Source organism: Dermacentor silvarum, chromosome 7 (assembly GCF_013339745.2).
Source record: "Dermacentor silvarum isolate Dsil-2018 chromosome 7, BIME_Dsil_1.4, whole genome shotgun sequence".
In the NCBI taxonomy this organism is placed as follows: domain Eukaryota; kingdom Metazoa; phylum Arthropoda; class Arachnida; order Ixodida; family Ixodidae; genus Dermacentor; species Dermacentor silvarum.
In genome coordinates this window covers 23,236,668-23,250,662 of record NC_051160.1, presented here as the reverse complement: position 1 = coordinate 23,250,662, position 13,995 = coordinate 23,236,668, and the positions used below count along the sequence as shown (strand labels likewise).

Genomic DNA, 13,995 nt, shown 5'->3' with positions numbered 1-13,995 from the left:
CCATTAAAACTCTAATGAATCACTAGTGACACCCTGGCATGCCCAATAGACATATCAATTCTCAGGGCTTCCAGATGGTTCAATCACAGCATCGACAAGTTAAATGGTATCAAGCCCCTTCTTCGCAGCAAGAAATTTTTCTGTACACATTTTGAGAGCATTCTCGAACTACTGACCCCATGCTTCATCATACAAACTTATAGTGCGCATGAAATTTAACATTACCACTCCGTGAAACTACGCGTGTAAAAGCAGAGCGGCATACAGAACTTCACTTCGTCACTCCTGTCGTGCGATCTGGAAGGGAGAGTCCGCGTGACATCTCGCACAGGAATGAGGTGTTGCTTGTATCCAACGGACGCGAACTCCTCCAAGGTGTGAAGGCCGTACTTCGTGCCGAGCAACCGTAATTCACTGTCTTCCTGTGCTTGGCTTCTTTGCAGCCAAACACAGGAGGAAGGGTTCTTTATAGTCCCGGTTATAACGTCTGTCCGCTGAACATTGGGGCGTTTTGTTGAATATGTGTGTGCGTGTGTCTGTGTGAGCCTGCGTTTGTGCTTGAGTAGCTGTGCGCGCGTGGGCGCATGCGTCTCTCCCTCTGTGCGGGTGTGTCTGTACATGTGTTTTCTTGCGTGTGCACGATGTCAACGATGCGAGAATGAAATATTTGGACAGCTTCCCATAGAGAAACATCGCTACGTAAAGAGCGGCCCAGTGGAGCCGTTTCGCAGCCGAGCAAGTAAGCCTCTGACCACCCGCCAGGCGGCAGTAGCGATGTCCACTGCCACTTCACCTAAAAGGTAGACAGCTTATCATACGACCACCAGGTTGCGTCCGCGGGTCCCGTTTCGATAGAGACGTTGATGTTGCGCCGGTCATGTGCCGCTGGTTACGCCCACCACACTACGCTTTTCAACACGTCTCCTCGCTTTTGCGGTAAGTTGTCTCCTTTTATATCTGTAGAAATAATTTTGCTCTTTGTTGCGTTAAGAACATTGCTAGCAAGACGTTTGTTCTGACGGGTGAGCGTATTTTGCACGTGCAGCATAAACTATGAGCCGTGGTGCCCGTTTACCGTGCAGCCACCCGTTTGTTTTTGCACTCATCTTTTCCGGTGGCGCTTGTGCATTATTTCTAATGCGTAATTTTCCAAAAGTCAGTACTGACACCTTCGGTTTAAAGCACAGAATTTAGTATCTGTGGCTCACCCGTATCAGTCACACAAGCGTTATATTTGGCGTTGCTCGAACAGTGTGATCCGCGTTTGGGATCTTTCTTGTTGCTTGTTGTAATATGATGCATTTTACCAAGTGTGTGATCCAGTAATTTTTCTGTGAATTCCCATTGTAAACAAGAAAAAAATGAACATTTTTTGTATGGAACCAGTGCTTCCTGTTGTGTTCAATTGAGAAAAGCGGCTCAAGAACAGCACGAAAATTGCTATAAACACAGCTGTGTTCGCATGATTTTTCCAATCTTCGTGAGCTAATTCAGCCTTGCTTAGGTTCTTCGAGAAGCTTGGCGGTTCTCCCGGTAAAAAGGTGGTGATGCGCGAGTTTATTACGTCTGTATGTACGACATGCTGAAAAATGAAATATTAAAGCTCTTGCGCGCCACTTTAGACGACATAGTCGAACATTTTTGCAGCCAACGGTAAACCATAATCGAAAGCATTGCTATCGAAACCGAAACCAAAACAGAACTAAACCACGCGCCCGAAATCTCTGAAGACAAAATTAGCGGTCGGACCGGCCGCTCGGGGCGCCTGCGGCAGTGCAGTATTAAAATACCTATATAAGAAAAGTACCGCCATCCTGTGATCAACGCCGCTTCTCTCTCTCTCTCCTGTATCTCCGATTGGACGATGATAACACGCGCTTTGACTTCCCTGTATTTTTTTTCGCCTCACAACCATGTTGAAAGTCACTCTGCGCAGCCGCAGTCGCCGGAGGCGGTGCCGGCGCGTGCCCGCCTGAAAGCTTCAACGTGGACTTTCTAGGGGCGTTACCATCGACTTGTTTTCGCAAGCAAAAAGTAAAGAAAAAACCAAGCGCTTTAGGAGAGGAGACGGCGGAGGAAAGAGTAGATGGCGGTACTTTTTCTATATAGGGACTTCATGCAGGAGCTCGGTCGCAGGGCCCTAGTGAAGTGTCCGCTCTTTATCTACATGTTTCTCTGAGCTTCCCTAGACTAGTTGGAGCGACGGCGTGACTGGCTAACTTTTCCAGCGTGAACCAGCCTGAGAATGCGCAGTGACGAGCTCATGAGCACGGATTTGGCGCATTGTTACTGTATTTTGTTCCTTTCTGTTTCGCGCTGGCGCACGTATTGCAGTCGACTACAAAGGCTGAATCCACGGGATCTCGGAGAACGTTTAATTTTTAGCCCACGTTGTCTTCCAGGGAGTTGTGGTCTCGTCCCCTGGTCTTCGTGCTCTCTGACCGTGTCCGAAAGAGCCCTTCGACTCGGGCTATCGCAACGAGCTTCCAGAGGTTAGCCGCCTTGGGCCTACTACACCGGCGCACTACTCGTGAGTGGCAGTGATACCCTACGCCCATAGCAAAAACTTCATTATGACAGCCTGCTGAACTTTTCATGGTCATCATTACACTTGTGGGTCTGTTACTAGTTATCCATGTACAGTCAATAAGAGCATATTGATTTTTTCACAGTACAGTCTCCGATAACTAGTAATTAAGAGTTTTCTCTAAACCGTAAGCAGTCATTGATGCTACTCTTTATATCTCTGTAGCACTTCTGTAAAAGAATTTTCTGGTCATTTGGTCTTAATATTTCCTTCATTAGAGGTCTTGGTATTCGTAAAGAACAAGTTGCAGGCACGCAAGGCGGAACGTTCGGTTGAAAATTTATCTTCAAGAACACGTCGTTGTTGTTTATGATGCGTACGTATTTTTTTAGTTTCATTCCAGTAAGGTTACTTACATCGGATAATGTGTACACCACTGTTCTAATCCGCGAGCATCATTTTCTTCACTTTGTTCAAATATTGAAGATACGTATGCCAGTCGTGACAGGTATCAATAAGGTAGGAACTTGGGCCGTTTAGTGTAGCGTAGTTTATCTATTGCACGAATAGCGCTTATACGAACCGCACGAAAGGGGACACGCATGTTGCGCGGTGTGTTTAGCGAAATTGTTCAGCGCAATGTGCATGTCTTTTTCCATCTACTTCGTCTACTAGTGCTGGCCCTACAGCATCATCCATGACAGGCAGTTTGCCACATGTTTCTATAGTATCACGACGCAGTGAAACCCGAACAGCTGACCACGTGACTGTCTGTACATGCAGCGCCGTGTAACGTCGGCCGTGTAAGCTCTGCACATGCGCATTTAATTTACAGTGTTCGTGACTTGGCGTGACGATCTCATTTTCGCGACTTTGGCTCACCTTATCAGCATTTCGTTATCCTGCCCCATGGGGGCGCTGCAAGGTTCTGCTTTCTAAAGTCCCTATATAAGCAAAGTACCGCCATCCTTTGATAAACGCCGCTTCTATCTCTCCTGTATCTCCGATTGGACGATGATAGCGCGCGCTTTTCACTTCTTTATATTTTCTTTTTTTCCGCCTCAGAGCCATGTTGAAAGTCCTCTGCGCAGTCGCCGGCGGCGGCGTGCGCCCTTCCTGAAAGCTGCAACGTGGACTTTCTAGGTGCGCCACCGTCGATTTGGCTTTCGCAAGCAAAAAGTAAAGAAAAAAGCAAGCGCTTTAGGAGAGGAGGCGGCGGAGGAAAGAGTAGATGGCGGTACTTTTCTTACATAGGGACTTTACTGTTTTCTATACCAATTCCTACAATGCTCGTCGGTGGACACAACTGGACAGAGATATTGTATGAAAGCAGAGGTTCGCAGCGCTCTGGAGGCATGCTATCGTAATGTAGATAAGGTCAGCGAAGTCGAATAGATGATAGTGGGGAGCCAAGTCGCGAACACCATGAGCCATCTGCGCATGTGCACCTTATCAAGGCCGAGGTTAGACAGCGCGGCATGCACAGACAGCCACGCGGTCCGCTTTTCGCGTTTCATTACGTCACGATACGCTAGTCAGAAGCTTTATGAAAGTAAACGCGGGAGAGCGTGGCCGCTCGGTTTACAGGCAAAGGAGCGACGAGCAGCTGGCACAATTTCGTATACGTTTACCGGATGCGCTCCCTGGTCGCAGTCGAGCGTTGTCCTCTACAGTCTACAGTAGTGCGCATGCGCATGAGACCGCATGTTACGAGTGCATGCATCTGCTAAACCTACAAACGACCGAGTCGAAATTATTATTTGATGTTTCGAATTCCATACGGTTTCCTTGTTCGCAATTGAATGAATTCTAGGGTTTTACGTGCCAAAAACACGATTTTATTATGAGGCAGGCCGTAATGGGCGACTGCGGATAATGTTGACCACCAAGGGGAACTTTAACGTGCCCCCCATGCACGGGACACTGGCGTTTTGCATTTTGCCCCCATCGAAATGCGGCTGAAGCGGCCGGGATTCGATCCCGCGACCTCGTGCTTAGCAGCGCTACAACCATAGCTGCTAAGCCACCGCGGCGGGTGCTTGTTCACAATTGTGAACAAAAAAAAAATGGGTTTAAACGTCAAATTGAAAGTTTTGCTTAGTCAGTGGCCTCACTTTACGACTTGTAACATGCTACCTGACCAGAAGAGCTTGCGTCAAACTCTTGATTAATTCTTCTTATTCTCAAACTCTGTTCTTTACTCCAACTTTCTAAAAATAATGATCTCATTGAATAATAATCTGAACGCAATGGAACGACGTCGCACAACAACGGCGATCGCCCGAAATCCCACAATCTTTGTGAAATTATATTACTAGTGTCATGATTTTCTATTTTCATTCTATTACTATTAGTCCCCTTTCCCGCCTCTTTTTTAATTGTTGGCAAATCGCTAGTGCCCCCTGTAGGAGCGTTCCTTTCGTTGTGTGCAGACAAGCCTTGGTAGCGCATGGGTCACACGTAGCAAGTCGTCAGGAGATTCGCAGCGAAGCAGGACGTTGCTTGTACGTAGCTATGCGCCTGTCTGTGTGGCCTTGTACCGGCTTTGTGACATGCTGAATAAACCCGTCTCTTTTCTACGACGTCTGAAACCAGTGTCTACCGCGATGAAAAAAGACAACATTACTGTTTCACCGTCCGCGTCTTGGAATGTGCGTGCGTGAAGAACACTACCACCACCGCACAACAAGCGGCCGTGGCACAGCGCTCTCACGCATTGGGAAGCCGTAGTGCTGCGGAAACTCCGACCGCGTACCTACACTTGAGTTTGTACCACGTCATATATCCCTGCGCTGTATTCTTATAAATTCCCACACTGCGGTGAAGGCGCAACGCTCCCCCACATGATACGGACATGCGCAAACACACAGGAGGAGGTACTTCTGTAAAGGTCCACGAGCCACAGCCAATGAGCACTTCAGCAGCAGATGAAATAGACATGTCCACTAGATGAACTCTTACAGAATACCTCCCCAGAGCTGTCACCCATAACACACCCCACAACATGGTAACGGGGAGCAGCGCTGTCCAGCTCCAGACTCGACGCACCAGCTCGAACTGGTCAACCGAGCGGGAAGGGCGGTTACTATGGCCGCTGGCCTCCTAGACTGAAGGGACCACTTACTGCAGAGCGGAGGAGGTATCTATACTCGCTTTGTTCACGTGCTCTTCTGTATAAAGTTTATTCTCTCTCTCTCTCTCCCTCCCCGCGTCTTGGGCAATCCCTCTTAGTGGGCATGTGCCAGTATCTCTAATCATTATCATCATCCGCAACTCGCGCGCCCAGGTTCCGGAATGCTCGAGCAGTCCAGAATCCCGGGTGCGGCCAGCCGATCTCGTCGATCGCGCAGCCTCATTTCTCTCTCGACAGCTGCGCTCTAATCTAGCTGTGCGCTTCTTACCGACTCGTCCATCGAAACCCCATCTCGCTAGGGTCCGCAAACGAAGACAATAAGCCTCTCGCCAACCACTGCAGCGATGGCCTGGAGCGGCTTTCCCTTTTTGGACGTGAAGAAGTGGTACCGTTACTCGCCGCCTCGCAATGACGAGCCCACAATTTCGACCATCGCCGTAAAGAAGACCGCCACACCAAAGAAGCGCAAAAAGCGGCCCAAGTCCCCCACGAAACGGACTTCGACGAAACCGGGCTCCAACCCGGCATCCCGCGCAGCGTCTCCGGCGACGGCGCAGGCAAAGCAGCCGCGTGCCGGGGGAGTGCAGGTACGTCCGGGACATGCATGTATCTCCCATTTCCAGGTGACAGCAAAGACAGTTAGCAAAGACAGCAAGCAAATTAGCCTAGATTCTTAGACGTGACGCGCATGTATCTAAGCTCGACATACGACGCAACCGCGAACGGAAACGTCTAGACATGCAAAGGCATGGTGTTTTCGTGTGTTCATGCGTTGCTCCTGTTCTAAGCAACAATATTGTTAGCGAAATATGATCGTGAGTTGCCGAGGTTTGAGCGGAATGTTGGCATTGTATACAGGTGTTCCACTAGGTATATATGACTCGCTTATTCTTAATTGTGGTTGCGTAAGGTTCCATGGGCATATATGTAAGGTCTTAAACGTGTTCATAAACTCTGGGTCCATGTCTCTGGGTCCTGACAGGCCTCCAATGGAAACTGATGAAACTGCATTGCTCCACTTAAGATGTCGCTTAAGGTACCGTGTGGAAGCTCCATTACATTTCTGGATTTCAGGCTGTCTCTCGTAAACAGCAAAGTAGGCGTGTCTCAGGTATAACAGAGCAAAGAGCGGGCTGTCTCAAATGTCACGATTTTCACTCAGTGGCACAGCAATTTTCATCACTCCGAGACTGTCGCAGCTCCCCTCTACTGGATGGCGTTCTTTTTTTTTTTTTTTTGTGAGCTGACAGCAAGCGCCGTCGAGACAGGGGCTTTTCTACAGACGTCTATTTTACGACGTCCCGGTCTCTTCGCAGTAGCGCACTAAGCAATTGTAAAGCTGCAGTACTGTTAAAGACCACAAAGCGCGCTACTTATACTATTTTTAGATAAATAACAAAGTCAACATATATGCTCAGTTTTCGCGGTGTTTTAGTGTAGCAATAAAGGTGTGAATGCATTAAAAGCAAGAGGGGAAACCATGGGCGTCGCTCCGACGTAAATCACGACAATTGCCGACGCATGTGAAAACTCGCAGCGAAACTCGCTGAGTGGCGTGCGCCGCGGCAACATTTTTTTTTTTTTCGCTTCTGTCCTTGCATGTGAAACAGCCTCCTACGGCAAGAATGAAAAATGTAGTGTTGCCGACGCGGGCAGCAGAGACGCCGGATGGCGAACAAAGGAACGCGCCAATGGACGTCGCTTAAAAAAAAAAAAAAAAAGCCAGTCAGGGGCGTGAGAAGGACGTTGTTTGCAAAATGTCAGCCATTGTACGACATAGCACTAGATGACGTCAGACACGCCTCCCTACGTTACCACTAGGGGCTCCCTACTTACAGCATACTCAGCACAAATAAAGGTTTCTCAAAAGCGTGAATACGGAATGAAGAAAGAAAAAGAAAGTTAGCATGAAAGTACAGGGTAAATGAAAGTGTAAACAAACAACCAGGCGTCATCAAAAAGAAAGTGAGAATTACAGAGGCGGTAAATTGGATGCAAAGGTTTGAAACTAAAAAGATCCTGGAAATTTACCAATATGGCAAGAAAGAAATCGGCACCTAAAATTGGTATCATAACACAAATGGCAACGTCTTGCTGTTTAAGGCCTGAACTGGCTGCCTCAAGATAAACATATTGGAGCAAATGTTCGCCACAGCGGGAGGCATGTGTGCGGGGGAGGCAACTGCAAAAAAAAAAAAGAAAAAAACCCGGAAACGACTTGTAGTATTCGAATGGAAGGCCAAGATAATCACCCAGCAAGATCCGTAGAGAACATCCACCTTCCGCTGGGATTCAATGCCGCAGGAAGCATTATCTGCTCAGCATCCAAGAAAATGCTTGATTAGAGTATTGGTGAGAAAAAAAAAGCACGGAAGAGATTCATAGAAGCGAAGTCGTTACAAGCCTAAATAATAGTACACTATCGAGATAGAGGATTGAATGAAGAAAGAAAAGATCAAGAGAGATTCCCAAAATGCTAGGCTGTGTTATCTTTGAAGTAAACCCTGATTAGCTCAAGCAGGCTAGGTCACTCTTTGTGGCAGCCCCGTTTCGAAGGGCGTGCCAGTAAACGTCATCGTCATCATCACTGAAACCGAAACTATGAACAAGCCACTACACCACAAAATAAGCAAAGGGACAGGGGCTTGACCGTCTGTTTACGCTGTCGTTTCTGAACATGAACCCACTCGTCCGAATGTGAATTCTGTTAAAGTAGGCGGGCTCGAATAGCGAAGTTTCCAAATCGAATAATACAGAAAAAATATGAAGTTGCAGTGTCGAATCAAATGCCGGAAATGGTCCGACAATGAGACCGTGCACCTAGCCTTCGTCATTACCGTCTTCGACCTGTTTTTCTACAAGGAGACTACTGACACCGTGCTATGCACACGGATGCAGTGACACGTATGATCCGCACAGGTTGACGACCGACTATAGAATACGTCACCAGACTATAGAACCAGGCCCGGAATTTATTGCCTCTTGACACAGTGCGGCGCCAGCATTCGGCAGCCAGTTACAATACAGTAACAGTATCGTGTCAAGGCAAGGATGTCTGTGTTGACCTAAAGACAGGTACCCTTGACCTGGCGAACATAAGGCTCCTTGTCGAAATCTTGGCTCTGGCTTCCTTGTTCCGCCACTGTTGATCAAACCAGCTCTCCGTCTTCCGCTGATTGCATTTGGGTTGTAATAAAAAAATCAAAGCCCCTTTCTTAAAGAAAGATAGTTGAACGCGAAGCTCTCCCATGCAAACTGAATCAAAGTCAAAGTCCAAAGACAGCGACCACGCAACGAACCCAAGAAATGCTGAGCGACCCGATGCGATGCATACTGTGATTTGATTTCTTGTTTAGGATTGTATTTTTTGCACGTTGAAGTTGAATGAAGACATATTTCTTTAAGTTGCGTAGCCTTTATTTTAGATCATGTAGCCGTTGATTAGACGCACACACTCACACCTTCACGGACGACTCTACAATTGCACAGTATTGCCTTGTGACCGCTGTGGTAGATGGTCAGAGGCTCTGCCGTTGCCGATACACGGGATCGGCCTTACTGGCACGATCGCGCTCGCGCTTACGTTCGCGAACGGCAGCCTCGTCTGCCGTGCGCTGCACCCGCGGCCTACCCATGGTGACGGCCGGGAATGCATTGCGTGACGCGCGTAATGCAAAGCAGATATATACAGTTCGTCTGGGTAGCGTGGCGTTGCAGTTTCCATTGTTCTTATTGGTACAACTGCGAATGTAAACTCTAGTTCTCTACGATACGTATTTCGTGCGCCGTTGTTCTATTGCGTTCCATTGTGTAAGTTGGCTTTCCTGCAGTGCGTTTTCGGCGCTTATGAACGAATCAGTGAGACATAGAAAGTTTCGCTTTAATACCGAATGCACTACGGCTTCTAAAATTATGAGATGTAATGAGAAATGTGCTGACTAACGTAGCTTCGTGCAAAGGAAACCTTTGTGAATCAGATAGTATTCTCGTTCCATAAGATCGAGATACAAGCATTATTGTATATCCGCGCTTGCATTGGCAGTTTCAAAACTTTTCATTTCAGCGTCGCGCTGTAAAACAAAGAAGCTCGGGAAAAAAAAGTTAATGATGACCACTTGAAGTAACATCTCCCGTCCCACATTAAACGGTCGTATAGCTGTCCAGACGAAAGCGACACGACGGCTACATCACGACGGCTACCTTATAATCAGAACTGGTTTTGGCACGTAAAACCCCAGAAAGAAGTACATCACGACGGCTACGTCACGACGGGGCTACGCCATGACGACTCGCGATTCGCGGACCTGGGAACGAATTCACGGGAGCAAGGAACAGCGCAGTTTTCTTTGGCTGTAGTTTCTTCTAACGAAAAAAAAAATGCCGCCGTGAACATTATGATGGAGGCTGTGACAGACGTCATTAAACTGCATAACGGGTTTCACGATACCGAAAATTCAATGGTGATTTAGCGGTATATGCGAAAGAAATGAGTTAGCATTACGTCGCACTTCTTTCAGTTCCCGGACCACGTCCACCAACACTGGTAAGTGTTATTCAGGAGCCGACCACCGACAAAAACAGCTCCGCATTGTGGCCGTACTCCCACACTCCACACACACACACTTATTCAACTTTGACATTCCTAATGCTAACTCACTAAAAATTCCCCCTTATCGTGAGAGGAGTCTAGGTAAGCCGTAAAAGACACGAGAACAATATATGTTTGGCAGCGCCACCCTCAATTTCCCGCACCATGTTGCGGTGACGTGATCGGTGTTGACGGCGCCCAATGTGACCTTGCTAATTTGTTTACCGGTAAAGATGGAACTGTGTGTATTGTGTTTTAAACGAGCCAAATACTGAACTTGGGGAGTTTCGAAATCTTTTGCTACGCCACAACCGGCCCAAGTACGAAAACATACTTCGAAATCCGTTTACGTTACTTATGTGCTGGAGCTATGGTTCCCGCTTTAAATTTAAGACAAATGGAAGTGTGTCCTTAATTATTTTGATAAGTAATCACCCTCTCGTCCGTTAAATAACTGAAAATGACCGTTAAGTATAAACTAGTTTAGCGTTTCTTTTTAGTGTCGCTCTAACTCTGTAATTAAGTGCGAATTTCCGACAGTCAAAAAAAAAAAAAAAAAAAGAAAAGATCCGTAAACTTTCATGACTGCCTATGCGTCGGTTTGACGTGTGCTGCCTCCACGCGCAGGCCGAGAATGTTGCCCCTCAGTGGCCGAAGCCAGCACAACCGCTGCAGGCTTTTCCCTGGATTCCCGTCCAAGCGCCTGATCCTGCCGCGGTGCCAGAGCGCGTCGATGAGCAGTACCCGGCATACGAATGGCCCGCCCAGCAGCAGGGGGCAAACCAGGAGCCGCGCTTCACAGTTAATCAGGTGGGCGGACACCATATTACGGTGGCAGGATAAACTAATAAATAAAGTGTTTATTGAGTGGACTCTCGTTTACTAGAATTACAAGGGACCAGGGAAATAAGTTCCGTTTAACAGGAATTCCATTTACGGAGAGATTGAACTCCGGGGTACACAAGGTAATCTTTTGAAATGGGCAGCTACTTTATTGCCAACTGCTGATAATTGGTGCGGCATATCTTATTACAAACCTTCTTATTACAAAGTTGTTACTTACACGCATCCGCTGACTACAGCTAGCAGCACAAAGCACCATGCTATACGAAAAACGGGTCACTTAGTCAGAAAAAATAGCCGCGTGCCTCGTAATCAGATCGTGGTTTTAGCAAGTCAAACCCCAGAGCTTACTTTTTTTTTTTAATCTGCCTCCATTCCACCCTGTACAAAATGGATGCACAATGAGCAAGCTGTTGCCGAAGTTAGACGAGCACAACTGACGTTAGAAGATGTTAAACAAGCACCACCACCACAAGCGACGTATGTCACCCGCAGGGCGGCATACATCCTCATTCTTCTAGGCCCTCCGCCAAGCGCAAGTGCCTTATCGAACTAATTTAAATTTTCAAAGTGAATTGCGTGAGACAATTCGTAAAGTACGGCTCACGCACAGGCTGATTTCCACAAGTTGGGGAAAAAATGTGGTTCCATTTCAACGACCGCGTTTTTGCATTGCCTTAATGCAAAACCAAACGACCATAAGCAAGTTGTTTCGTTTAAGTGGCAATTCCGTTTAAGCAATTTCGGTTTGTCGAGATCATTTACAATTGAACGTTTCATTTGAGTCCTTAAAACTACTTCTAGTCATTGGCTTATACAGTTTCTATATAGAAATAATAAATACAGTTTTTACAAAAAATACTGTAATACTGCGCACTTTTTTGTAGTACAAATCTAATTTGATAAAAAGAAAAGAGAAGAAAAATTCAACAATATAAATTTCACATAGGAGTACGTACTCTAAAATTCGAAGGTACACAGTGGGTATAACATAAGAACAATGCAATGTAAGTGAAAGGCATATAATTGAGTAGAAATGAAGTTTTTGTTGTACAAAGTGTACGCGTAATGCATCCAGCATGTCGTTGACGATTTTTGTTTTATTTTATCTGATTTGTTTAAGATCCATGAAAAGTTGTTTCTTTCTTTCGTTCCAAGCACGTCAACTAGGCGCGATCAAGCCTGAGATTGGCGCGGAAGTGCGATTGATTTCATCTTGGCAGCCGTATTAGACATAAACTGTACGACGCTTAAGCTTCGCCTTAAAGACTGGAACGCAATAGCATTCAAGGATACCTCACTGCTCCTCGCGTTTCACGGCAACTGCAGCTTATGTAACCGTAATTTTTACCGTGAAACGCTGGCGGCGAATGCTGTGCACGAAGGCGGGATTTGTGGTAGAAACGCGGTCTCTTGCGTGGGCCGATCCCGGTTGTAGTGCACAGCTGCGCCAAAAAAAATCTGAGTGTGCCAGGATTGCCTTAAAACAGTCATTCCCGCGAAAATAACTTTTGTTGGAATGAAATCATCGTGCAAGGCCATTTTTGCCCATAATGCATATTTCGTCACTGTTTACTAACATTTAATACAACATGTAAGTGAGCGAAACGAAAATAGACGACTAAAGCTGACGCGCAGCGACAACTGATATTTGTAGTCTTTCTTCCAACTACAGGCTCTGCGATACCGTTCAGGTTTGATATAACTGCTAGGCAAAGCATAAGTTCTCAAGGCTTAATATCCATTGTTACAGACGGAACCAGGATGGTATACTCTACTAACCAAACACGTCTTCGCGCTGTCTCGATCGGCTCTCCGAGAGAGATGCCAATCCGTAGCCGCCACATCCCGGTTTTCCTATGGATTCAGCAGCGTGGCAGTGCCAGTTTTTTTTTTTTTTTTTTTTCAAATGGGTAATTTAACAAGCTCTATGGGATTTCTGACTAAATTCACTAGGCGGAAATATGGCGCTAGGATCGTTTAGCTATAACGGAAACGACCAACGGTGCATGGATTATTGTATCCTTCCTGCTTTCGGGTGTAGACGTTATTCTTGTGGAGTTATCGCAGTAAAGTGCGCCGATCCTGGAGACTGGTGTAATGCATGGTCACGTGAGCCACGTGGGTTTCATGGGCGGGAGAGCATGGGTAATGCTGAGCGCACAAAAACCCGTCTCTCTGTCAATGCTTCGTCGGTCAGGAGAAACTGTGACATTCTCTGATTTTTTTTTTTTTTTTTTTTTTGCATCTTGGAACATTCTTTGTCTTTTGGGATCGGGAACCAACTCTGCTCTGCGATTCCAGTCTGCCGGCGTCGTCTGCCAGGAGCCCGACGCCGCTTACCTCGAGGTTGCATGGTGGCCGATGCAAGAGCAGCAGCGATCTTACCAAAAAGAGACCTTGTCTCAGCCGGACGCGAACGAGCCGAAGAATTACGTCCGGGCCTGCATGCTGGTCGCCCTCTTTCTGCTTAACGCGAGCATCGTGGTATCCATCATCGTGCTGCTCTTGAGCGACGTCGTGTTTTCCTGGACGTCGGCGTTGTCGACGGACGCGACGGTCACCGAGGAGACCACGTACAAGGTTTACATCGGATCGCCACCCGGGCGGCACCGGCCGCACCAGGCAAGTGTTGAAAAATGCCCAGCACGCCTCTGTGTGAGCTCGCGGAGCTGTCGTGTCAGAAGGGAGTCTTAGCTTGTGCGTAAACGTATTGCCGTTTGCGGAATACCGTGTCAGGGGAGAAGTGCATGCAAGGAGGAAGGAAAAGCTTAGGAGGGAGCATCGCGCAGCGCGATTGAAGCCAAGCGTGTCGGCCCAACACGTGATAGTCACGTCTGAACGTGCGGTAAATTGTAGGGCTTCCGCTCTGCATGCAGCGCTGCTGCAGGGCTCCCGAAGAAA

General features: G+C 47.3%; 1 protein-coding gene across 1 annotated transcript; it reads left to right on the top strand.

Annotated features, from left to right (window-relative positions):
• The first annotated feature begins 558 nt into the window (after nucleotides 1–558).
• On the top strand, nucleotides 559–13,712 carry LOC125947280 (uncharacterized). Its single transcript, XM_049671702.1, has 3 exons — nucleotides 559–936; nucleotides 10,876–11,058; nucleotides 13,396–13,712. Exons 1-3 carry the CDS (start codon nucleotides 878–880, stop codon nucleotides 13,601–13,603), a joined length of 450 nt encoding a protein of 149 aa, XP_049527659.1. The 5' UTR covers nucleotides 559–877; the 3' UTR covers nucleotides 13,604–13,712.
• Nucleotides 13,713–13,995: the final 283 nt, after the last annotated feature.